Source organism: Crocodylus siamensis, chromosome 4 (genome assembly GCF_052110815.1).
Source record: "Crocodylus siamensis isolate JL-2025a chromosome 4, ASM5211081v1, whole genome shotgun sequence".
Taxonomy (NCBI): Eukaryota; Metazoa; Chordata; order Crocodylia; family Crocodylidae; genus Crocodylus; species Crocodylus siamensis.
This window is the reverse complement of record NC_143398.1, coordinates 181,617,698-181,644,194: the sequence shown is the minus strand read 5'-3', so window position 1 is coordinate 181,644,194 and position 26,497 is coordinate 181,617,698. Positions and strand designations below refer to the sequence as shown.

Below are 26,497 nucleotides of genomic sequence, written 5' to 3'. Positions count from 1 at the left end.
TAGCAAATTTTGGATTGCAAAGCAACAAACTCCAAGGCATGACTGCAGCTGACATGAACACACCCAAGTCAGCTTTAAACTAGGTAACATAGGTACCACTAACAATACAGCTATGGCTACATGGAACTTAGTGTGGTACAAATACTGATATAGGACAGTGGGTAGATTTGGCAGTCTGCGCTAATGTCTATGCTACCATGACTATATTGCCAAGCAGTAACCAAGTTTAAAGTACTAGTTTAAACGTACCGTACAAGTACTATACTGTAAAGTTCTGTACAACATGCAATCACACCTTTGGACTGCAGAGTAGATGCATCCTTAGAGAGACAAACACAAAAACTAAGCTACGTATTATGCTCAACTCACCTGGCTGCTTTTGTCGAGGTTTAGGCAAGTTGGTAACACAAGTATGTGGACACATTAAAACATTGCAAGGATGCAGAGCACCCTCTAGAAAACGCTGTTTGGTTTCTGATATATGAATTCCTCCAAGTGGAGCCTTTGGCAAAGTGTTAGCAGGCACTAAGGCAAGACAATACACACCCACTTGGTGAATGCTGTCAATTGCCTTGAGGGAAAGAAAAAAATAAGACACTTGTATAAATGTAGAATTTAGACAGAACAGACACTCAAAATGCAAGTAATTTATAACATCAGATCTTTACTAGTAAATCATGATGCAAGTAAAGGGTGCAATTCTGCATTCACTGAACTCATAGGAGTTCATGCCATGACTTCAATGGGAGCAGAAACAAGATCCAGATTTTTGCTTTTGCAATCTAGCTCAAGGTGACCAGCACACCAGTGATAAGGGAAGTTCCTAAAAAGTGGGTGAAGTGCAGAAAGGTCTCAAAGACCAGAATTACATCACAACAGGTTTAGCATGTACAGTACAGCCACAAAAATACAGCAGAACATAAGCCATGGAGAAGGAGAGGGGGAAACATTTTGCTGCTTTACAATCAATATCTGCTCCAGTCTGAGAAAAAAAATCTATAACAGATGCAGGTCAAATTTATTTCTATGAAAGGCATCCTTATTGTGTATACTTGTAAAAAGATGATTTAGAAAGCACGAATTTTGGTAGAGACCACCAAGTCTTCCTTAAACAGCCTTCTTCTGAGGCTTAAGCAGCATTTCCACTTAAATTGTCCTTCTTAGTTCTTTCCTTCCTCCCTTCTCATTTTCTGATCCTTCTGCCTCCTCGTTTATCTTTTGTGTCCTACACCCCCTTCAGGAGTGACAGAGCTACTTCATGTTTCCCTGACTAATAATAGGCAAGGTTACCTAAAGTAGCTGCTGACTTAGGGGTGGTCAGGGTAGGCAAAGACCACTCCTGAATCACAGAAACCACATCTGCCAGTGTTAAGAAATTTCATGTACTATGATGAAGCAACCAATTTACTACCAACTGGCTGCAGAACATTCTGAAGGAGAGGTCTGTTTCTGATACTTTATAAGCTCAACAAAATGTTTTCAGAACCAACTAGACTGAAGGACAGTAACATAAATCAAGACAAAAGTATTAAAAAAATGAGCTGTCACCTGCAGGGATTTATCAACATGAACTACAGAACTCGTCTTCCAAAAATAAACTGGACTTAAAAAATGCCATTAGCTAAGATCCCCCAAATATATTCAGAAGTGAGCTTATCAGAGCTTTATGTCATTTGAATGGAAGTTTTCTTATATGGGAGTGGACGCTCTGTGGTTCTCATTTGATACAATGGGCCTTATTCATCTGGAAAGAGAAAGGACAGATCTGACTACCTGTAGAACCCTGCTCATCCACTGAAAACTATCCTCCTCTGATGCATCGGGGCGCTGTTCTGCCACAAGCACTATTCGATCATCATGCAAAACGGTCACAGAAAACACTGCTATCCTAAAAACACAAAGGACAGAAGAATGATAGGACTGAAAAAGATGCAACAAAGATGAACATAGCATGGTTTTATCATAATATGGAAATGACTGCAACTCCCAGAGATACTATGTTTTCCACATATACAAGCATTATTCGTGCCAGGTTACCACAAAATCACTCACAAGTTTAGGACAAGAGCAAGTCTGATTTTAATATCTCTCTCTCTCACACATACTTGAGTGAATTTGCAATTGCTGAAGTGGTAAGTGTGCTATCACAGACAGGTTCAAAACATGCAGGAGCTGTGCAAACTTTACCTGTAACTGTCATGCATATTAATTCTCACTTGAAACATCTAGCTACCGGTTCACTTTTGAAAGAAGATAAATAACAATGGCAAATTCCTGGATGGCTTGTCTGGCAATATCTAGACTGTTACAAATCACTTTTTAAAAGTTAAAATATCTACGACTATCTGTCTTTCCAATATAAAACTAGTAACTCCTCAGCCAGGAATATGCTAATTTTTACAAACAGTATATGAACTGAAAGTAGTAAAAAAAAAAAAAAAATCAAGAAGAAACTATGCATTTTGCTTCTGCAAGCAAGCAACAGTTCCACATGCCACTGCCACAGCTGCAGTTAGCACAGAGACTTGAGATTAATTTAAGGGCCATAAGGATGGAGGTACAGAATGGTCTTTGAGGGGTCCTTCAGCAGTTTCAAACAATCCCTTGTTTCTTCTTTAGGATACACTGAAAAGTCCACCTATCAGCACAGGCTGCCCTAAAGGGAGGCAGAAGGCTGGATCTGTGTGAGGACAATGAATGCATCATATGCTCATGTTCTCTAACTTTTGGGGAGAGTTGCTGTTTAATTTTATTTCTGTTTTACAACTTATGTTAAGGTGCTTAGGGCTCTGGACAGGTATTTGTTCTTATTTTTAAAAATAGAAATAAATTAAAAAAAGATGAAAAACTGTAAGGAGAAATTTTGAAAATGAGGTTTTAATAGAAACCTACCCACAGCCACCAAGATTAATGATTTTATTACATTAAGGTACTTTAAAGCTATTTTGAATCTGTTTTAAATAAATTAAATTTCATACTTTTAAATGTTCATACTTTTTTTTTTTTTTAGGTTATCAGGGAAAGTCCCATTTTCATATTCAAAACACTAGCCCACCAGCATTTTTCCTTCAAAACATACATCTAGAAATTCCTGTGCAAAACTTCTGACTTTGAAAATTTATGAAATATCTGAGGAGCAGATGCTGGGAAATAAGTCTCAATGTATTTACCTTCCTCTGTAAACAAACTTCATTGGTTCTACTGCCAGTGCTGTGGCTACTACATCATCTGCACTGTGTCTGCGGCCACTCACTGTCATCAGACCATCCAGTTTTCCTACCACAAACACCAAATTGTCCTGAAAAGATGACAGAATTTGAAACAAACAAGCAAGCAAACCAAAATGCAAAGCCATAAGTCCTGGCAATATAAAAATACTGTTTTAACTCAAATCTAAGATGAGGGTTTTTTTCCCTGTCCTCAGTCACCATGACAGGGGTGGGGCGTCTTAGATTCAAGTACCAGCTTGGGGAAGGCAGCTGGTCAGTGGCCCTAGACTTGGGGCTGAAGCCAGAACAGAGCCTCAGCCTCCCCTAGGCTGGAACAGTTTGCTTGGCAGGGGCCACACTGCTGGAGGGAGGGCAGGGGGACTGCAGGGAGAAGGGGAAACCTACAGCCTGCATACCACACGCCTTGCCCTCCATGCCTGTACCTGCACCTCCTTCAACCTCTTTCTCCCCCTGCTGCCAGGATCCTCTGCCCCCCAGCTTCCCGTTCCCCTCTTACTTTCACTTGCTCTAGTCCCTCCAGCTCTGACCTGGCCCAACCAGGAGATGCTGCCACTTCTCCCTGGCTGGGCTGGGCCTGGATGGGCCATGGCTGCTACTGATTGCCAAGATCCAGAGCACAGCTGTAGCAGAAGGCAAGGGAGGGGGAGGGGGAGGAGGCTGCAGGTGGGAGCGGTGGGGTGGGGGTGGTGCATGGTGGGGGACAGGCATCTGGCCCCTCACCGCTGTTTTTCCACCACAGCAGTTGGGGGATGAATTTAAGATGACCTCCCACTAATGAGATTCTATACATGGAAAATTATATCATCTTAAATTTGAAGTAATCTTGGATTCGGGTCAATACAGTTATCCTGCGGATAAAGTAATGATACTGGATAGATTTATATGAGGCCAACATTCTGATGGAGAATTTTGTTCAATATAGTTGCTCTCACATGGAAGGGGGAAGACAACTGCCAACACCAGGCTGCATTATTCAATACTTCTGCATTCTTCATCTCAATAGACTTGAGATATGATCCTGCTTTCTGGCTTTTAAGTGAGAAGGCACCCCCCTTTGGAAATGCAAAGTGTTAACACCCGTTATTCCACTCCTAGTTTAATTTATTCTGCAAACTGTCATACAAAGTTATACTGCTCTGCACTTATTCTTTTTCCAGTCCTCCTACTTACTCTACACTGTACTATATTAATTGAGTGGTTCTACTTCTTGAGGTGGCTGGAGTAAGACTGCCCTTTCATACTTACAAGACCAACAAAGCCAAGCAATCCTGTTCTTGTAAAGGGTTGATCTGAAACAACCACTCCTGTAGCTGTCACTGGAATGGTCTGACAAAAATAAAGATAAAGTATCAAGATACTCACCAAAGCTGATTTACTATTTACTGTATAAAAGAAACAAATTGAATCATTAAACCTTCCCTGATCCTGATGGTAACCTTCCATCATAGGATCTTAAGAAAGTAAGGCTCAAAGGGACCTCTCAAGGTCATCTAGTCAAGCCCCCTTCTCAAGGCAGGGATCATTCTTGGCTAAATCATCTCAGTCAAGTGTCTATCCAACCTGCTTTTGAAAATATCCAGGGATGGAGATTTCACAGTTTCTCTACGTAGCCTCTTACAGTGCTTGACAACCCTCATAGTCAGAAAGTTCCTTTTAATCTTCAACTTAAATTTCCCCAATTAAAGCTTGTGGCCACCACTCCTAGCTGTGTTCTCTACAGCCACACCTGCACAGTGGGTTTTTTCTGCTATTCTCATTTCATCCTCTCTTGAACCTTTTCCAAGCAGTTGGACCACACTGAAATCTACGTGAATAGTCACCAGAGTTATACACTAATGTACCTGAAATTCTTTGTGTAACTTTTCATAGCAGTAGTTTGTTAACAGAGCTAAGATGAACACACACATGAGCATCATTCTAGAACATGAAATATAAGAAAAGATACTAATGCTATTTCATTGGTTAAAGGAAAAACATATTTCAATAGTAACATGCTACTGGAGTGAAGGGAGGTGTATTTTGCTTTAGCTTTCATTAATATTACCCCTAGCCCAAAACAAATAAACAAACAGACACATAGAAACCCAGAAATTTGAAGAAGAAACTGGAGCATGCCCACAGGAAGAAACTGACACTATTCTGCTCATCTACACAACTGAAAAAATCAAAATGTCTTTTAGCAAATATTTCACATGGCATGAAAGTTACAAAAAGACACAAACCTCAAACACATTCTTGGTGATTCCAAGGAGACCATAGTATGCTGTCCCAGTTGCCCCAGAATTCACACATATTTCACCAACCTCATCAGTCTTACATAGATGAGGAGTCCCATCCACCTTCACAACACATACGTTAGCTAAAGAAACAGAGAGAGAGAGAGCAAGCACATAAGTGCAAGAGAATCATCAGCAGGGAAATACATTCGACTAAACTGTTATATATAGAGCCCGATGTTGCTGAACAGGTAACGCCATGAAATAAATTTTAATATGAAATAATAACACCACCATGAAACAAGTTTTCATATCAAATCAGCTAAACCAGAAATCTTGCAAAGCTTTTTTTTTTTTTATGAGATTTTTTTTTCAGATCAAAATGCTTAAGATTTATGACTTGTCTGTTGTCCACCTGAGCCTTAAAAGCATTTTGATAACCCGAGGCTGAATTTTTATATAGCTTCTGAGCCTGGTCCACTGCAGATATAGACTAAGACTTGTGTTGACAATGCAAATACAAACATCAAAAACTTTTCCACACTCACCTTCCTTTACCCAAACTAGAATATTGGCTCTAACAGAAGGGGATGTAACAGATGAATTCAAATCTACCTCTGGCTTCTTTAGAAAATATTCACTGGAATGATTATCCCCATTAACGTTTGGAACTACTCTATTTACCTGAATTTAAGACAAAGTTTGTTTTCTCCCAATCACCATGGGAAAAAGCCCCTTGTCTTAGATTCACATACAAAGCCAGGAGGCAGGGAAGAGAGGGGCAGGTGGCTGCGCCAGCTCTGACAATGGCCACAGCAGCCTCCTGCTTTCCTTTGCCTTCTGCAGCTTCTGCAGCCTCCCCACCACCACTTCCTCCACTTATTGTCAGGTGCAGCTCAGAGTGGCTTCCAGTTGGATTCCCTCCCCTGCAAGGAGCACATGGAAACTGTCCCGTGTCTAGCCAACCAGCTGCGTCAACACTGCTGCACTGACTGCCCATCCAATCAGCCACACTGACACTGGTGCACAGCCCAGCAAGGGTGAAGCTTGCATGTGCTGTGCTCCTGGAGGGAAGCGAGCCTGAAGAGCATCTGACAATAGGTGGGGGGAGGGAGGAGAAGAGATTGTGGAGAGTAGGGGGGAGGGACAAGGACTGGGGGGAGCTGGGGGGTGCGAGTGGCAGAGGAAGAAAGGAAGGCTGCAGGGGGAAGAAGTGGGGGTACTATTTTCCCTCCTACAGCAGTGGGAGGGGGACAAATTCCAGACAATCCTCCAATAATTAGATTCTATACCTGGAAAATGATGACAAATTTATACATTTTCCATATATAGAACCTAATTATTGGGGGTGGGGGGGATCGTAAATTTGGGGTAGACTCAGATTCAAGTAAATATGTTATATATGCTATTAACAACCTAAATAAGGTAACACTGCAATCAAAGTTTTTGATATATGATCAAGTTCAGTTACCACCACAAAAAAGTCAACAGGGGTTAGATAGGATGGATATAGTCTTCCATAAACTCAAACATTTGGGTTTTTAAGTTACATGTGCATACAAGCGACTGTATTAGGTTAAATTCATTTTGATATTTATAACCCTCTTAAGTAACAAATGGAAGGTGATTAAACAAGCCAAGACAAATTTAAATGGGGAATAAGTATTTTGCTCTGACAGATAATATGATTTTTCAATTAATTCACCATCATATGCAACACCTTAAATGTGATGTGGGTAGAAAGTAAGACTGTGCTATCTGTGGTCACGTACAGATATAATAATTACCATCAGCTTGCCCGTTTGGCTTAAACAAATTACATGATGACTTATGCTCCCCAAAATGCATGGCACTATCTATGGAACCATAGGACAATTTTATCATCAGCATTAAGACTTGCATATACTCAATATATCAGCAGCACCAGTCCCTATAAGAGGAAGACAGTCTTCCAGTAAATAGGGGAGTCATGAGTGAGTCTGGAGATGGTTGGAGGCCAATATGAGATCTGCATCTTCAACTGCAGACAGTTCTTGCAGGAAGGAGTGGGACATGGTAATGTGGGGGTCACAGCTCATTCCTTTTTTCTCTCTCGTCTATTCTGCCTCCACAGTTGGGAAAATTTGCTCAAATTGACTGATCCCTTGTCAGACATCACAGTGCCATTGAGGCTGATTCAGTGCTTGAGTCTCCCAAGTATCGGTGTCAATATCACATTTCTTTAGATTGGCCTTTAACATATTGTTGAGGCTCTTCTTTTGCTTACTTTCCAAGTCACAATCACTGATGAATTGGAAGTATACATTTTGGGAGTTAGTTGTCAGGCATCCTTATGATATGTCCTGTCCAACAGAAGTGGTACCACATAAACATGGCTTCAATGCTAATGGTATTTGCTTGAGCTGCAACACTGGCATTGATTCTTCTGGCCTTCCAAATGATATGGAGGATTTTCCAAAGACATTTCTGATAGTAGCTTTCCAAAGCTTTCAGACATTTCTGATATGTTGTCCAGGTTTCACACCCATACAGCAAGGTAGAAATGACAACAGCCTGACAGACATGAAGTTTGGTTTGGATCCTGATGTCACAACCATCAAAAATACAATTTTGGAGAGGCAACACAGATAGACTTTATCCAATGTTGAATAACCCTGTTTATGTTTACCTTTTGGGAAAAGTGGCTATCCAGTTAAAGGAATAACTCCTGTTCTCCAAGGATTGTCCTCTAATTGTAATAAATGGAGGAACAGCTGGATGGTTTGGTAAAGTATCTTGGTTTTTATGACGTTGATATCGAGTCCAAGCATTTTCTATGATTTAGAAAAGCAATTAAGAGTAACCTGGAGCTGTTCAATTGTATGGACACATGCACATTCATCAGCATACTGCAGATTAGTAATGGAGGTGCTGGTTGTCTTGGATTTGAAACGTAGCTGGGATTTGGCTGTTCTGGTGATCAGTAATGTCAAGATCTTCAGGAAGGTGGGTGAATTTCTCACTGAGGCATTGTTAGAGATGATCACTTTTAGCAGGGTCTTTGAAGCATTCAATATAGAAATTCTTCCTTGATAACTCCTCTTGTTTACATTGTTTTGGGATGATGTGAAGAGACATGATGGACTGTATCAGATGATCCTTCTAGCAGTTGTCTGTGTTAGGGTAGCTTGTTATATTTATTGCTTTGAAGTTGCATCTGCTTATAGAGTGGTGAATTATAGTACTGTTTATATTTAGCTTTATTTAATCATTATTAAGTTTTGTATAGTCTTATTAAGTTTTTATTTTTTTTATTAGCTGGCCTTGAGTTGTTTTTGTAGTGCTCATAGTGCTTATTATAGTATATCTTTTCTTTTTCTATCACTGCAAATTCTTCTAACATAACATAGCAATGGCCTTGTTACCAGCTCAAATTAACAGAACTTGGCATTAGCCAGCTGAATCAGAGGGATGAAAGCACTGGATATGTTAATTTAATAGATTTCATACACATTAGGGCTGGAAGGGACCTCACAGGATCATCAGGTCCAGCCCCCTGCCCAAGGGGCAGGAAGTTTGCTGGGTTCAAATGATCCCAGCAAGATAGGCATCCAAGTGTATCTTAAAGGCGTCCAGAGTAGGTGCTTGCACCACTTCTGGAGGGGAGTCTATTCCGGACTCTGGGAACTTGGAAATTAAAGAAGTTTTTCTTATGTCCATCTTAAAAACAGTCTTCCCAGAGTTTGTGACCATCAGACCTTGTCTTCCCTTGGGGTGCCCTGGTGAACAGATGTTCTCCCAGCTCCTAGTGCACACTCCTTATGTACTTATAAGCTGCCACCAAGTCCCCACTGAGCCTTCACTTCTCCAGGCTGAGTAGTCCCATGCCTCTCAGCCTCTTCTCATAAGACTTGTTCCCTTCTCCTCTGATCATGCGCATGGCTCTCCCCTGGACTCCTCAAGCTTCTCTACATCCTTCCTAAAGTGCGGAGTCCAGAACTGGATGCAATACTCCAGCTGCAACCTCACCAAAGCCAAGTACAGCGGGAAGATGACTTCCTACGTCTTGCTTGAGAAGGGATACAATACAACATTTCTAAAAAGGCAAACCCACAAACAACTGAGTGGGTCTGATTCTATCCAGTAGAAGTCAGCAACATACAACTTAGTACCATACAACAGCCAACATGGTCATAAGGCAAAAACAGCAGAACAGCAGATGCCTGGGAAGCAAGTCAGCACAATTAGAAATGTAGACATCAAATAAGATTAACCCAAAAAACCATTAAACCAATGTCCTCAAGCCTCCAAGTAGAAGGACTAGAAGAGCATATGCAAATAATTTTCTGAATACTTCACACTTTAAATACACTATGCACTAACTTTTCACAAAGAAAAACAGCCTATGTAATTGTCTGATGGACGTATTAAAACATACTGAACACCCTAATGCTGAAATATAAAACGTCGTAGAAAGATGGGATCTATCACCAAGTCAAAGGAAATATAGGATTTTTTTCAGACAAATTTATCTTCCATGTCTTTCTTTTGAGATAGTAATGAATTAGTAATAGGCCCATTATGGTTCTAAATTTGGATATTTCAGCATTAGGAGTAGACAGAATAATTTCTCATCTTGGAGTGGTAAGACAAAGTTACTTTCTGCACAGGATATTACCAAAACCCTGAAACCATCCTCATATATGTCCAGTTGGTCTGATCCACTTGAATTAAATATCCATATTTGTTATTTTACTTCTAAGTGACAAATTTGTATCTACATTATGTAGCCAGTACACGTGTAACATATCCGTCTCAGAAATGCAGCAAAAAATCAACTCATACCCAATACCGACTTTGGTCTCTTTTTTTCCTATGAATTTGCAATCATTCGTCTTACTAAAAGAAACGTTAGTTCCATGTTTTAAAGCTCAAGTACTTTGAGAACATGGCCCAAATATTTTTTATCATTAATTTGTCACTGACCTTACCTATTTGGAGGTAGATAAGTGACAAGCTCCTAGCAAAGTGTTTCCTACATCCAGTGCAGACTTCATTAAGACTATAAAGATTAATGACAGTAATCTAGCTAGAGTATCTATTTTCTCCACTATCCGTAACCTAGATCTGTCACTCTTGCTAGCCTGATGCTTCCTCCTCCAAAACAGATTTTTTTCTTTGGATTCTAGGAGAGGCAGAATTCAGTGTTGCAATGAATACACAGATTCTTTTACTCAAAGATCCTGTTTGTTTTCCCCCTTCAATGCAGAAACATTGCTAGAAGCTAAAAATATCAGCAACTTGTGAAAACTATGTATTTTCAAAGATAATTTTAAAATCCCTGCTCCCACCAGTATTTTCTGAGCATCAGATATATCACTTTTGCAGGCCTTGGAAAAGATCATAGATTAAGATAGAGATGGATCTTTTAGAAGAATGGGCTACACGAGCTTCATCTGTCTCTCAACATTTTTATTTTGGATGGCATACAACTATTATGATGGAAATTCAAGGTGAAAAATAATTTGCTCCAGACGTTAATGATTTGTTGGACAAGACAAAACACCAACAACTGTGGTTTTTAAATGGTTAGTTCATTACACCAGTTAAATGTTTACTCAAATTATTTATTAGTATGATTAAAATAACCACCATAATAAAGGATAGTCATAAAGGTAGTGGTATAAGAATATTATCCATTAGCAGAGGAAAAATGGGTGGGATAAGAATAAGAAGTAGGTAAGATGTACAGTATCTCTCTCTCAACTCCACGTATTTCCCCTCATCCTATTTTTGTTCTGCTGTGCAATAACTATGCAGTTCTAATTAATACAAACTAATGTCTAGTACTGACACTTCACTAGTATTGTAGACTAGCGTGTGACTGAATCAATAGCAACCCATCACACCTAAAATTATGGTCAAATTAAAAAGCAGGCAGGACAATCTTTTTCCTCATATGTTCAGTTTTTAATACTTAATAATTTATACTTTCAGTCTGTTCTTAAAATCCAGTTTCAAATATTAAGACAGCTAGCTGCACTGCTGTAAAGGAAACATCACATACAATCTAGTTATAATTATCTGATTAAGGCAAGCTGCACAAGATAAATTACATGGAATGTAGATTATCAATTAAACAAATGTTAAATGTAGTTTTCTTACCTCCAGGCATAACCTGACCAACATCTTGTACAGTGAGCACAGACAGTTTTTCTTCTGTATCCACTCTAATCACACTGTAACTCAAACAATTCATAGACAGCACTGCTTTTCCTGGAGGTGGCCCACCTAAATCCGGAGGTCTAAAATATGGAAGGGGGAGGGAAGGGAATCAAAGTCACTACGATACTAAGAATGAGTCCATAGCAATACAAACAATAAAGAAACTGTGAAATTCTGTTGAGGATGAAAGTGCATGACAAATTCAACCATAAAAACTGGATCAGTAAGGAGACCAGTAGAAATAACAGGTTTTATATATTCATTTCCCAACAGAAACAGAACCAGTGTTAAAGAATTACAATGGCACCCCAGTAGGAACACACACACGAGGAGGTATAAATTCTAGACACACAAGTGGAAAGAACAACTGCTACAGGCCCCCTACCACTCTAATGTTTTAAGTAAGTAAAGAACCATAGGTAATGCCCATTTAGAAGCCAGCCTTTCAAATTATAAGAATAATCTCCCATTGGGAATATAATTTGAACAAGTCCTAAGTTTATGTAAAATATAGAAGAATTGGCTAGAGATCAACAATTATATTTCCTAACAACTTTCCAGGTTTCTAAACCTGTTTTAATTTTGAATGTTTGCATAAAACAGAACTATATCAAAATTACTGTTTTCCAACCAAAGGGCCCAGGTTTTCAATTCATGTCTTCTACTATTCCCCCTCAGAGCTTCCACTCTGGAGCTCTGAACATTCCTAACAAAACCCCTGTTAAAAAATACTACACTGAAAATGCATCATATTTTGATAAAAAAATTGCCAGAAATGTTCTGACTTGCTTTCTGACCCTATTGTAAATCACAGCCATTCTTCTAAGTCCAGGAGATTTTTCTCCCCTCCCCAAACATGTTTCTTAGAACCCCACTAATCTGTACTTTTAGTCAGACCATTTAAACTATTCTGGCTGATCTTTTGTGTATAGCCATACTGGAAAGGTAGGGAATGAGCTTGAGGCAGAGTGCGAACAGAACCCGAGAATAAAAGAGTGCCATGATACCACGAGGACTGCCTGTGGGAATAGGACATTTCAGCTGTAGATATTCCTGGCGTGGGAGTTCAATAAAACAGTGTGTCAAACAGTGGTGCCAATATGTCTTTGAGCCGAAAAACATGATGGGCCAGGAAACGGTGTGCATATGGATTGTCAGGGTAGGTATGCTTCACACCAGAGGAAGATTTGGAAATGGAGGTGGTATGTGGAAGGCTCTGCAGCTGACAAAGTCTGCACAGTCTGAAAAGCAAGTTGGAGTCATTTGGGACAAGTACCCTTTACATCTCTTAATGCAGCAGCTAGCTACCTTAATAAATGGTGGGCCAGAACAACCCAGCTCCCGTCTGAGTGCTTTTGGTGGCACATCAGTAATGGGGCCAAGAAGATGGAAGCTGCACCTGTACCACTGCTGTTTCGATCTTCCCCCTCCTCCCCATCTTCCAGCTGCAGTGTGAGTGCGGCTCTCTACCAGCTAGAATCTGTGTCCACACCGCAACCCTGGGGAGGGTGAGGAGGGAGGGGTGGGGAGAAGCAGTGGTGACACAGGCACACCTGGAAGCTGCCCATTCCTGGCACAGCTCCTCACTGCTGAGGCTTAAGTGTGGGCACATACACAGGCAAAAACAGGTGGCTCTGTGAGCTAGCCATATGTTGCCCACCCATCTTAATGTCAACAGCCTTGGACAGCACCAGCATCCCATGACAGTGGGGTGAGATGATGCTGAAGATGTAGCTAGCAATGCTCAGTGATCCCCTGCAGAACTTCCACTGGGCTGGGAATGCTTGAAGCCAAGGGAGGGCTGGTCTGGGTATGCCTGATAGTCTGTAAGGCTTTATAGAGTCCTTTCAGGGTTGGGGCATCTCAAAACCTGACTGGTCTCACTGCCATGGTCCTTCCATGCTTCACATGGCTCCTGTATAGACCTTGAAGCATCTACAATACTGTAAGTTCTGGTACTGGAGACGAGGTGGTAACATTACTCTGTATCCTGGCAGAAGATCAGCCATGGCATTGGAAGGTAGGCTGGTACAATGATGCTGTTTGGCATGATGTCTGAGGAGACAGGTTTTTTTCAGAGACAGCACCAAGAGCACTGTCACTTCGGTCTTGGTGATGGGATCTAAAGAAATACCTAAGGACTTAAAGAGAAACATTCTTAACTTCTCTTTCCTTCCTGGTGCTCATCTTTGAGGTAGTGACAAATGTCACCCTTGGGAACACAGGCCTTTCCCCAGGAAGGAAAAGCACTGTTTGTAGAGGTTCTGATGCTAAAATAAAACCTTCACAAAATGCAACAGCTAGAGTAACTAAAAAACTTTGGCTTCAGTAAAAATAGATCCCAGCAGGTGAGTTCTGGGAACAGAGTATGCACTGAGGTTCAGAGATGATGGAACCTCATGGTTCATTGGAAAAAAAAAAAGTTTCACGGGTAACGGTAGGAAAGGTGCTAATACCCCAAGCCTAAGGGCATGCAGAGAAAGAGACGCTTGTCAAACCCCCTCCAAAATACAGGGAAGAGGAAAAGCTTTGAAAAAAAAGTGTAACAACGACCAAAAAAAGGCCTAGATGAGGAATGGTAACAGGATGTGGGACCAAGCTGACAAGTCTCAGCCAGAAGGCTAAGATGAACCAAGATGAATCAGGGGTGCAAAGTGTGGAACTCCCTTCTATTCTTTTGGTGGCAAGTGAAGAGATGAGTACATGCTATGGGTAAAAAATATAACAAAAAACAAAGGTCTGGTCAAAGGCTCACACTAAACAAGAGAGAATATTTATGTGGACAACTACTCAAAGGAGAGAAGCTAGGATTTTGGATAGAGAAACCCTTTACTTAAGGATTCAATAACTTTAATTCTGTAAGTAAAGATTGCATAAGATACCACAGTAAATCATCCATAGGGCTTTCAAGCAGCTTTCCAGAAAATCAGGAAAGAACACACTTGACCTTGCTTTTTTGATATTTTTAAACAAGTTGTTTAAAACATCTCTCAGAACATCTTTATAAATCATTAAGCTATAGAAAGAGGTGACAAACTCCATGTTTTAAGAATTCTAACACAGCCTTAAAGGAGATACTGCCCAACTAGCTCAGTCATCCTTCCATTAATTTTAACATCCTTTAAGCAACTAAAACCGTATTCTGTCCTGCTATACTCTGTACACAATATTTACAGCACATACATTTCTTTTTTAAGAAATATATTCAGTTACGTTCTCACAAAGGATGATTACCTGCGAATAGCAACAGTTAATGCCTCTGAAGAACTAGCACAGGGGCAGATAACTTCTGGTTTCAAACCTCTGGACTGAAATACGTTGAGAAATGCATCACAGGAAGAGATGGACCCTAAATATACCAATCACAACATTTGAAATATTTGCACAACTGGCAGAACTATAAGAAGCTAGCAGAATTTCCATATTAAATTTTACTTCTGATTTACCTGTACAAATACGAACATATCCTCGCAATACTTAGGAAGTTGGTTAAAGAGCACACCTCATTACCACTTACATAATGGGAGCTCCAGATGCTATAACAATAGCAAAGTTAGCTAATGATCAGCATTCACAAAAGTGAAAATCATACTAGAGTAATCCTCCTACCATCCAGGACAAATTGTGTCAGCAAAAATGGACTGCATGTCAACCGTTGTATAGTAACCGTTTACGTGACTACTCTTACACTCCAATAAGTTGGAACTAAACTGTAACAACCAGGGATCTGGGTTTTCTGTTTCCCATGGAAAAGTGGAGAAAACAGCGGATTTTACCCTCTACCAGAGGAGAACACAGATTTCTCATTTTACTGGAGAAACCTGCGGATTTTACAATTTTGAAATGAGCTCTCTGCAGGCTGGCAGAGTTCCAGCCAGAAGGGGGAGGGAGCGGGAGGAGGGTGGTCAGGCAGACAGCGCCATGTGCACATATATGTATATGTACATGGCTGCCAGGCAGCCTGGAGAACAGCTCCCGCAGGTAAGTGGTGGGGGGAGACTAAGGCCCCCATAGGGAAGGAGAGAGTTGGGCAGTGCTGGGGCTAGGGCTGCTGCCCAACTGGGCAGTGCGTGGGGTTTTGGGCCCAGGACTGCAATGCACAGCCGCAGGGCCCCAGCAGGGATTGCAGGTGGCTCGTCTAGGTCTGGTGGGGAGCCAGCTCTCCACCACTGTGCACACTCCTGGGGGGGCAGGGAGGACCCATGCCCCCCCAGATCTGTGCATGGGGTAGGGAAAGGCACAGGCTGCCTGTTGTGGGCTCTTGCTCTGCTGCCCTCCCCAGGGCTTCCGCAGCCTGGCAAGTGCAACCTGGCGTGGCAGGGAACAGTGAGGCATGCGGGGATTTCCTTGCCGCTGTGAGCTCTGTGCTGCCCTGGCAATGCACCCCCTGTGCATGCAGCAGCAGTGAGGGGCACAACCTTGCGCTGCTGCCCTGCTGCTATCGCGCATGCACAGGACACATTGCCAGGGCAGTATGGAGCTTGCAGGGGCAAGGAGATCCCTGTGCTGCCACATTGTTCCCTTCAGTGCCAGGTTGTACCCGCCAGGCTCCAGAGGCCCTGGGGAAGGGCAGCATGGTGGAAGTCTGAGCCCACAGCAGGCAGCACTGGTCCCCCTTGTCTCCCTGGGAATGCACACAGTAGCAGGGAGTCGCTCCCCTCCCCACCCCACCCCGCTGTAGGCAGGCAGGATCTGCTCCACTGCAGCAGCTGCCACCTCCTGCTGGGGGCAGGGGGCTGTGGACCTGGGTCCCTGGCCCCATAGCCCTGGAAGTTGGGGGCCCCCTTCAGCAGGGCTAGGGATGGCTGTGTGTGTGTGTGTGTGTGTGTGTGTGTGTGTGTGTGTGTGTGTGTGTGTGTGTGTGTGTGTGTGTGTGTGTGTGTGTGTGTGTGTGTGTGTGTGTGTGTGTGTGTGTGTGTGTGTGTGTGTGTGTGTCGGGGGGGAAGGGGGCATGAACAGGGCCAGGGGGCTGTGGGGGAGGGGGCCTTTCATTTTGATCACAGATTTGGGAGTTTTTTTAAGAGAATTTGTGATTTTTTTTAATCAGAGAAAACCAGGATCCCTGGTAATAACTAAATTATTGTGGTTTAGCTTTAAATCACCAAGGATAAGAGTATGCACATGGATAATAATCGTAGAGAAGTTGGAAGATGGTAAATGCTTCTCTTCCTTTTAATTCGCTTCACTTTGTACATATATTCACATCCTGACTTCCATTTGATATTCTTTTTATTGTGTTTTTCACATATATCATCCCTGGCTGTTTCTTATAGACAACAAAGATATGTTATCCCTTACCTCCTTCCCTCTCACTCATTTTTTTTTTTTTTTTTTTTAAAAGAGAAGGGCTTTACTGTAGTGTCTCTATCTAAAAATGACATTTCTTTCTGCATTTTGGTGTGGATCAGCCATTCTCCTGGCTGAAGAACTTCCGGACTATGGGTGGCAGGATTTAAATGACCCAATATTTAAGAAGGCTGCAATATGCTTCTCTCACTTTGGGCTAAGTAGTACTCTATGGAAACATGAAATATTATCCTCATACTCACATGGATTAGCTCCATCTGCTACTATCAACATTCGTAAAGAACTGAGGCTGACATCCCTTTGATCTCGTTGAGCCAAAAGTGACCAGTGCATATCACGTGATTTTACTACCGCTACACGAGCTGAATGGAAAAATATAGCAAATCTAAGTAATAATTTAAAATAGGCAGCATGTGCAGGGAATACATCCAAAATAATAGATACTTCAGTAGCTACCATGAAGTAGTATCCTCAAGTATGAAGAACTGTTGGGTCAAGCTGTAAAACCAGAACTTAAAAATTGGTGGCAGTTCTCTGAAAGTTGTTACTAAATTTTCACATGCACAATCTGCAGATCCCTACTTCAATACAGGAAATAGTAAATTCTTTCTTATTCAAAGCATCCTTCCCACTGCAAAAACATATTCAGCACCTCCAAGAGAACTTAATTTTAGAAAGTGAAAGCTTCTCATCATTCTGAATGGTAGTGAGATGAGGAAATATGCTCACCCTCATTCTCTGAATGCACAGGGACATAAAAGGATGGCATGCTTCTTCATTCTTTAATGCATCTTCATCAATAGAAATACAGCAAGCAAAGAAAAATGTAACAATGAAGTCCCTAATTCAGAAGGCTCAGGCCTCAACTTGAGCAAAGATTAAAGGAAATCAGAGGTGATAAACCAGCAATGGCACATGTTTGCACGTTCACAGGTCTCTCACAAACGTGTCCCATTGCAAGAGTGTGTATGTGTGCACGCACGTGTGCATCTTGTCCCCACCCTAGATTTCATCTGACCTACTTCCAGAGTATCCTACTGTATCCTGCTTTTTGTCTCAATGTAGGATGGATTGTCAAGTAAAAACACTTTAAATTACCTTTGTACGAGCAGACTTTTTGTATCCAGGAAAGTGGATTAACCTTCATTAATGCATAGGGAATACTGATAACATGCATTCTGTTCATAACACTCTGCAAGGCAAATTTTCAAATTAATTTATTCTTTGAGATGTTTTCAAACAGTAATACATTGGTAAACTTGAAATATTACAGTTGTAGTATAAGTAGTTTAGTGTCACTAACAGCACTGACAGTTAAAAGCATGTCTAACTAATAAAACTTCAGGTATGCCTATTCAGTCTATTGCTACAGATTAGAAAGTATTTACACCCTCAGAAAAATTGATTCTGATATTGCTACAGTTTATGTATTCATTGAGATTCCAAAATGCCAAAGATGCATTACTCAGTATACAGTTCTTTATTGTTTAGTTCACTCACCGTTAATACTCCATGCCACAGTCCAGCATCCCTTTTGAAATCCAGTACGTTTGTTAATGTTTCAGCTGAAAGCACATAAAGCTTTTGGTTACGCTGCTGAATATCACACCCATCAAACCTACAGGACATTTGAGAAACAGTATATCTTGCCAAAAATGCTACAAGATTTGCCAGGCTTCCACGAAATTAACAAAAATTGTACCATCTGCCCTGTTACATAGAATACGTAGTTTCAGAGAATGAGGTTAGAGAACAAAACATAGTTAACTGTTATCTTTGCAAATTTGATTGGGGCATGCGTCAGATTGGATTTTTCTTCCCTATGCATCACCACCAGGTAACAGAAGTTCTGTGGCCAAAATGATAGAAGATAATTGACTGGGACTTGGGAAGCAATTCTATTGATACACAAAATGGAAAAAACCCCATGGTACACTTTGCAATAACCATGTTTACCCTGAAGTGTTAAAAGCAGCTAAATTTTATAAGAAATGTGTATTTTGTCACTGTGAGCAAATATGACAGCATACAGCAAGGAGTTCTACTGATAAGAAAATGCAGCTCTTTCACAATCATTTTCATGTTGAATTTTAGGGTCAAATTGTCTGCATGTTCAAGCAGTCCAACAGCATGTGCAAATTAGAAGAATATAATCGTGAGCCATACAAGAGGGGAAAAATGCAACAGATTCATAGTAAACATCACCAGGTTAACTCTCCATGCTTGTGACTCTCACAGTCTGATGAGCAATAATTTACCTTGGCTAACCCTCTGACAGCTGCAGAATGCATTTCAACTGTCCAAGAAATCAAATGGTAACTCTCTTTACTTCACCTCCTACTATAATAAATATATTGCTAATATTTACAAGAAACTAAAAATGCTCCCCCCAACATAAAGAGACTTTGTTTTACTAAGCATAAACATTGCAATGTTTAAAGTCTACTTCTGGAACTTACCTTCAGAATAGCTACATGCCTGAGTCAATGCATGACAATGTGCCAACATGGAAGCATGAGATACAGTAATGCCCATTGTGCTGCCCTCTTTACTCGTCTTATACTGAAATGAGAAAATTTATGGGAATTGTAAATTGACAAATGTACAAGTTTAATAACAAAGTCTGGCCAACTTTCAGTGCTTAATCTCTAGGACTAGTTGTTTTGTTTTATAATACACAGGATACAGAATTATATTAAAAGAATGAAAACCTTAATATTATATGCATTTATACTAAATATAAAATGGTACATTATTTTGATAGTTTCCTTGACCCTGCCATTTGTAAATTACTTATTTTGTAATTACAAGATGGAACATGATGCATCTTATCACTATCCTGACTATTTTGCTGAGGTGCAGCCACCTGTTCTCTTCTCTTTGCCCCTTTCTCATTTGTTTAGCCAGTGTAATCCTCAGGTCAGAAAACTCTGTGCCTGCTTTCATGTTTGTAGAGCACCCAGCAACTTCAGAATGAAAGTCTCATTGAAAAACAATGATGGTCACTTAAAGACTATGAATATTTAACCTAAGGAAAACTGCATGGGACCACAATTAAAAAAATATTGTACCATATAAGGAAAAAAAATGTATACATTTTGTTTTCCTTTTTCAATAAGCATAGAGGTAAAACAAGAAGATGGAGATAGTGCAGGACTGGAAAAAACGGTAAAAAAAATCAAGGTCAAGTATCAGCAGAGGACAATGCCCTTCAACATCACTTAAAGTCAGATGTACAGGGCAGGAATGGCAAAGGACTCTGACAGTGCAATGTAAGCAGCTAGTCTCTACCCTACCTTCTGCCTGTATGACAACATGACCGTGCCTAGCAAACTAAAGATTAAGAGATACATTCTTGCTCTACAACAGAAAAGAGGTAATCTACGACGCTAAATAACCGCATTTCTCAACACTACACAAAGCAATATTAGAAAGAAATGCTGTGTGGACTAGGCACCAGCAGTGTAACTTTGCATGTTAGACACATCATATTTATTCACCTCAATATAGGCAATATCAGCACTGGCATCCTGTACTTGTGGATGCCAGTCCTTTGCCGGCTTGGCCAGATGTTTTCCATCAATTACAAACCAAATCAGTCGAGGCCAACCTTAAAATAAAAACAAAGAAATGATTATTAAAACAACCCAAAAGAAACATTTTGTTTTTCAATATTTTGGGACACCAACAGCTTAGTTAGGATGAAATGCCAGCACATGCTGCTGACAGAAAAAAAGTGGACTGAAAGTGATTAACTGCTTGATTAAAATATTTGCTTTGGCAGAGGTGGGTCATTTTCAGATTTCTCTGCAGTTTTTATTAATAAGCACAGCTAAAAATGTGTAATCTAAATCAAGGCTGTAAATGTACAAACATTGTCCCAGCTCAATATTCTTTGCTCTACAGAAAAATGATGGATAATAAAAAAGTGTACCTTTGAACGTAACCACTTCTCCAGTTTGAGCTTTAGGGAGGCCTTTCTGACAAGCGTCTGTTGTCAGAGCCAGTGTTACTCCACAACTGCCCAAGAGAAATCCAATCTGCTGGCTGCCAGCATCCTACAGAAAAGCCACAATATCACAATAAACATGCCATAGTAAAGCTTTATTAAATTCTGCCCCGTTTAGAACACACACAAAGTTAGCTGTTAATATACATTTTCCTCAACACCATATATGTCTTTGCATTCACATAGGTAGAGACTTTTCAATAAGAAATCTACACAAGTACTTAGTGTGGTGCCTATTAGCACCTGACTGCTGTATATCGGAATCCTCTTTTGACCCAAATTCATTTAGTCATACTGCCAGCAACCTGGACCCCAGGCCAGATGAGTTTGACACCCTTGCTCTATAGGGAACAGAAGACTGCATATACAAATACCCTATTTTCATCCATAGATCTTAGTTATGAAAAATGATATTTAACATATCCTTTACAAACTATATAGGTTTTTGCATAGCAGTGGTTATCTCTAATAACTTTTCATGGGAAAGATAAAATTAAAAACCTCTAGTCACAAAGGAACAGGCATTTGTGGATGATAGAAAAACAATTAAATTAAGTTAGGGAAATAATATATTGGAAGTATCCTGATGCAACAGATAAGGCTAAATGCTTTACACTAGCAGTTCCCAATCTGTAGTATGTGTACCACCAGTGGTACGCAGACAACCTGCCAGTGGCATGCCTTAACAGATTTATTATAATTACTTTATATGATAAAAATTTGCTGGTGGTACTTAAGGTTGTATTATTTTAAATTGGTGGTGCATAATCAAGAGTTTGGAAACTGCTGCTTAGACAGCCAAATCAATCCTACACTAAAATATTACAACGAGGCGCAAGTGTCCATGTATAACCTTGAAATGTTAATATGGAAGGATATATTTTTCATTGTCTCTTGATTGGCAACATCCATTAGAGCAAGGAATACACATGATACAAAACTAAAAACACATGTTAAGTCTCTGTTATAAGACAATGGGTCAGAATAAATTTTAAAATGGTTTAGCAATTAAGCTTTTTAGGTCAAAGATTTTAATTCATTTCAACTACATCATTTATCAATATACAATATTTTAAAATGTTTTTTCAGCTACAGTGTCAACTACTACCATTCTGCCCATTTTTAGGAAAAACAACAATGGTAAATATATTGAATTGTTATGTGCTGTAAACGATTAGCTGGGGTTTGGTTTTTTTGTTAGTTTTTTTTTGGGGGGGGGGTTCGCACATCAGCAAGATGTTAATGAAAGTCTAACAACCTCATTTAAAAAAACAGCACATTACTTAAGTATTTTATTTTTGCTATTGAGTGACAATATACTAACTTACCTTTCTTGTTAGTGGCACTTCTATTGGCACAGGAATAAGCTCTGCCAGGAGGCACCCATAAAATGCCACCATAAACATCACAGGATCACTGTTAGGAAATACGAGAGCCACCTACAACAAGTAAACTGGTAAGTCTTTGATGTATTCTTTTGGATAACTATGTTCCCCATATATTGTTCAGGTTCATAGTTGCAGATATTACTGCAGAAGTCTTATGAGTCTTAATATTGTTAAAAAAAATGCACATGCACGTGCTTCTGAGTTTATTATGCATTCAATGCAGTCCTTTAACACTATTTTAAACTGATGCAAGTTTACATGGGGAATGAAAAAGTTGATGAAGATAGCTGACTTTGCTTAGACTTTTCCAGAAGTGCTAAATGTTGCATGTCCATGATACACACAAACATTGTGAGGCTTTCTTCAGTTAAAGCATTTTCTTGACTCACCCACATTCTTGTGAACAAGCTATATACTTTCTTATCTGTACTGCAGCTCTTTGTATACAAAACATGTCTGAAAAGATACTGGAGGCTATAAAGGAAGAGGGATATGGGGCAGATCAGTCTGGATAGGCCCTGCATAAATACCAGATTAATTCATTCAACATGGGAAAAAAAGCCTTATTTTGGATTTGAATACTAGTCCAGTGGCAGGAGGGGGATGCGGCTGAGGTTCTGGCTCTAGCCTTGACCCGTGTCTGGAGCCAGCACCATCAGTAGATGTGGAGTCAGTGGCAGATGTGGTGAGTCCAGATTGGTGGCCAGTGGCAAAAGTCCAGGATCAGGTAGGCCAGGGTTACAGCTGCTGGAGGCACTGCTGCCTGGCCACAGCTAGGGCAAGAGGTGGGAGAAGGGGAGGAATACAGGGGGCAGGGCAAGTGGCTGGGAGGCAGGCGTCAGGGGGTGAAGGCACCAGGGAGGGAGGCAGGGAAGGTGCCTGCCTTCCCACCCCCTACTCCCTCCACTTCAGCTTTCCCTGCCATAGAAGGGGGGGGGGTGTGAATTTAAGATAACGCTGCAATAATTAGATTAAATAAAATTTCCATGCAAAAAAAATCCAATTATTGCAGTGTCATTTTGGACTCTGGTAAATATAGTACATAAACACAATTAAGGAAAAATGTGATGGAATCATAAGCCCCAAATGCATAGCTTCCTTTTTTCCCCTAGATTTAAGCATTAATCCTTGCTTATTCAAGAGCTACTCCAGTAGTCACTTACCCTGTCTCCAGGTTTGAGTAGTGGTTCATTCTTACTGGTTAGCCTGTTAAGCAAAGTATATGCTAACTTCAAGCTCCGACTCCACAGTTTACCTGAAATAAGAGCAAAAACCTAAGAACAAGCATAACATTTTAAGAGTGAGAAGCAACAGATTAAATTTAAAAACCTGAAGTGAACGTCCAGCTTGGGACATCATACAAGGCCAGATTTTTGGAGCTTAACTATGCTTTCTTCTTAAAATCCGACCCCCTTAATGTGTTTCAAAGTTCTTAAAATTATTCACCATAGAATTACCTCAACACTGCATATCATAACCATGTGATACATGCAGAACTTTTGGAGCAATGAATTCATTGCAGCCAGGAGGGAAAGATGAGGACTGTTGCTTCTCCTACATCCTCTAAACCTTGTTTTTGAACAAAGTGCAACTTAAAAATATAATCAAATTTTTATAAGAACATCTAACTTTGATTTTACAGTGCATTATGAATGCATCCTGCCAATCTTCACATTTGCGCCCTCTGCACAAAAAACAGTAATTGCTCAAAATGACCCTGTGATGGCAACATGCTCAAAGATTATTGCTACGTTCTTTAAACAGCTTATTGGGTTTATTAGGTTCTATTTTTATTATTTCATGCTTAAAACTAAGCTCCTGAAAGATAGGCTCAATGTATCAAGTAACTGATAGTGGTTTCCAAATTGTGATGTTAAGCACTTGATGGTCTGCAGCGAGCTGGCTGGTCACAAGGCATTGGTTCTCTTTGTTTCTAGATGTATTAAAAGCTACTTTCCCATTTCTAAGGTTGGACTGTATTATAACAATGAGGTCTTCCTGTTCACTTCCTCTCCCATTTGGTAACACAAATTCCTGGGGGCAAATGCTTATGTGTAGAAGTAACCCTTAGAAAGTTTACCATGTGAATTAATTGTCTAAAAAGCAACCCCTGAATACTGTTGACTACTTTTAAAGTAATCAGCATGTTAATGTTTGAATTCAGTGTCAAGAGTGAAGAACTCGCATTTTTTTTTAAATGATATTTTACTGAGTATTTTCAGACATATGGGTTTGTACCCTTAAACAACTACCACGACAGAACAAAAAACAAATTCCATTAGAGCAAATATCTTAATGAATTTGACTTCCATTTAAGCATGGTACTAGATCTTTGCCCTAGTAACCTGCAAATAGGTTACAGTTGTCTATGGCAGTTGTCTCCAAACTTTTTTGATCACACACCCCTATCAGTAAAAAATGTTTGAGCATGCACCCCCAATATATGTATATTTATATTCATGCACCCCTATCAGTAAAAATTTTTTGAGCACGCACCCCCAATATATGTATATTTATATTCATGCACCCCTATCAGTAAAAATTTTTTGAGCACGCACCCCCAATATATGTATATTTATATAAATATACATCTAAATAGAAGTTCTAATATTTTCTTCCTGCTCCCCAGTGGATCATCTTGCGCACCCCACTTTGGAGACTGCTGGTCTAGGGCATCATGGCATAGTACCTCATACATAGTGGGCATGTCTACACATGTGCTTTAATGCGCAGTAGCTTATTTTATTGTGCATTAAAGTGGCACAGAGGGCTATTATGCTAATGCACAGTAAAATAGGGTATTGTACATTAAGTATCACCTAAAAAGAGTGAGATTGAGCTACTGGGCATTAGTGCAGCTTAATACGCATTAATTTAGTACCTCACACTAGAGGTACAAAATTTAATGCACATTAGGAAAAACACACTGATGCATGTGTAGACATGACCAGTAAGTAATAGAAGCTTTAAGGACAGACTGAAAAACAATCTGTTAGATTATGTTTCATAATACACCTGGCTATGTTCTTTGGATTGCCTATTTTAAAGAATACTCCTAATCAGCTATGAAACAGCAATATCAACTACTCTTCAGACTATAATTACTCTAAAATATAGGTAGTTACCACTCGCTGTGTAAACAAAATCTGAATTTTCAGTCATGGTTATCAAATAGTAAGCTTCTGAACAATAAATGTACTTAATGTTTAGAGCACAATTAATCAGGGGCAAAGTCCTTGCCCTGTACAAAGTAAATTAAAAATCTGAAGAACACAATAGGATATTTCAGTTCTTTTTGTAAGCAGTATTTATTGGAGCTCTGTTTCCTATTACAGTATGATGTCATGACCCTGGGCTAACATACACACCTTATCCTTTAGATCAGCAGTAAGCTACATACAAACTTTAAATAGATTTCAAAGAAGTGATGCATAGAAAATCCCCGAATTTTAGTTTTATAAAATCTTGCACAATACCACAGCACAAAGCACCTGAGGATCTCAAAACAGCTCAGCATAAGAAAATTTTAAGAACTGACGTTAATCAAAGAATATATTGTCTTCCAGCAGCAGACAGTGTTAGGTTTTAGTGCATATCTCCACTTATAGGTCTTTGGTTATTTAAATACATAGCTCCTCAACCCAATGAGAATACTAAAGTTCAGAACAACTGAACAGCTTTTCAAAGCCAAACAACTATATTTAACTCCATTAATCTATTCAATGACAACTTAAGTAATTTTGCATAATTATCTATTCAGATTTCTTGGATACTTTATACATAATATTGGATTTTTTGAAGGGAGAGATCAACGTACTCAAGGAGAAACAACAAATTCTCTCCTAAAAACATCCAACTAATGAATACCTCCAATTCATAAATGCAACAGATTTCCATCCCACTAAGCTTCCTTAACATATCTGGATAAAGATCTTCTGTTCAACTATCTACCTCGCAAATATGAAGAGTGCACTTTTTAGTCATCTGCTCCTTCCTTCATGCTTAAACCCAGCAGAAAGAAAGTTATCTTTCATCTGCTCTTCAGTGAGGAAGTCCAATTACTGCAGCTATTGTTAATGAAAAAGCCATTTGATGAAGAATAGATGATTCCTTAATAAATTCTAAGATATTGCTTTCATTTAC

At 39.9% G+C, this 26,497-nt stretch overlaps 1 protein-coding gene across 5 annotated transcripts in view; it reads right to left on the bottom strand.

The window, feature by feature from the left end:
- Nucleotides 1-26,497, bottom strand: part of DIP2A (DIP2 acetate--CoA ligase A) — a 221,666-nt gene that overhangs the window by 29,994 nt on the left and 165,175 nt on the right. For all 5 annotated transcript variants that reach the window (XM_090045084.1, XM_090045085.1, XM_090045082.1 and 2 more), the window contains 15 exons: nt 23,518-23,609; nt 22,295-22,405; nt 20,892-21,015; nt 20,458-20,567; nt 19,417-19,519; nt 18,458-18,522; nt 18,056-18,149; nt 17,200-17,319; nt 14,885-14,999; nt 11,591-11,730; nt 5,453-5,589; nt 4,476-4,556; nt 3,171-3,298; nt 1,774-1,888; nt 370-571 (listed from right to left, as the gene is read on the bottom strand). In XM_090045084.1, the coding sequence (XP_089901210.1) occupies nt 370-571; nt 1,774-1,888; nt 3,171-3,298; nt 4,476-4,556; nt 5,453-5,589; nt 11,591-11,730; nt 14,885-14,999; nt 17,200-17,319; nt 18,056-18,149; nt 18,458-18,522; nt 19,417-19,519; nt 20,458-20,567; nt 20,892-21,015; nt 22,295-22,405; nt 23,518-23,609 (1,737 nt within the window). The remainder of the gene's footprint in view (nt 1-369; nt 572-1,773; nt 1,889-3,170; nt 3,299-4,475; nt 4,557-5,452; nt 5,590-11,590; nt 11,731-14,884; nt 15,000-17,199; nt 17,320-18,055; nt 18,150-18,457; nt 18,523-19,416; nt 19,520-20,457; nt 20,568-20,891; nt 21,016-22,294; nt 22,406-23,517; nt 23,610-26,497) is intronic.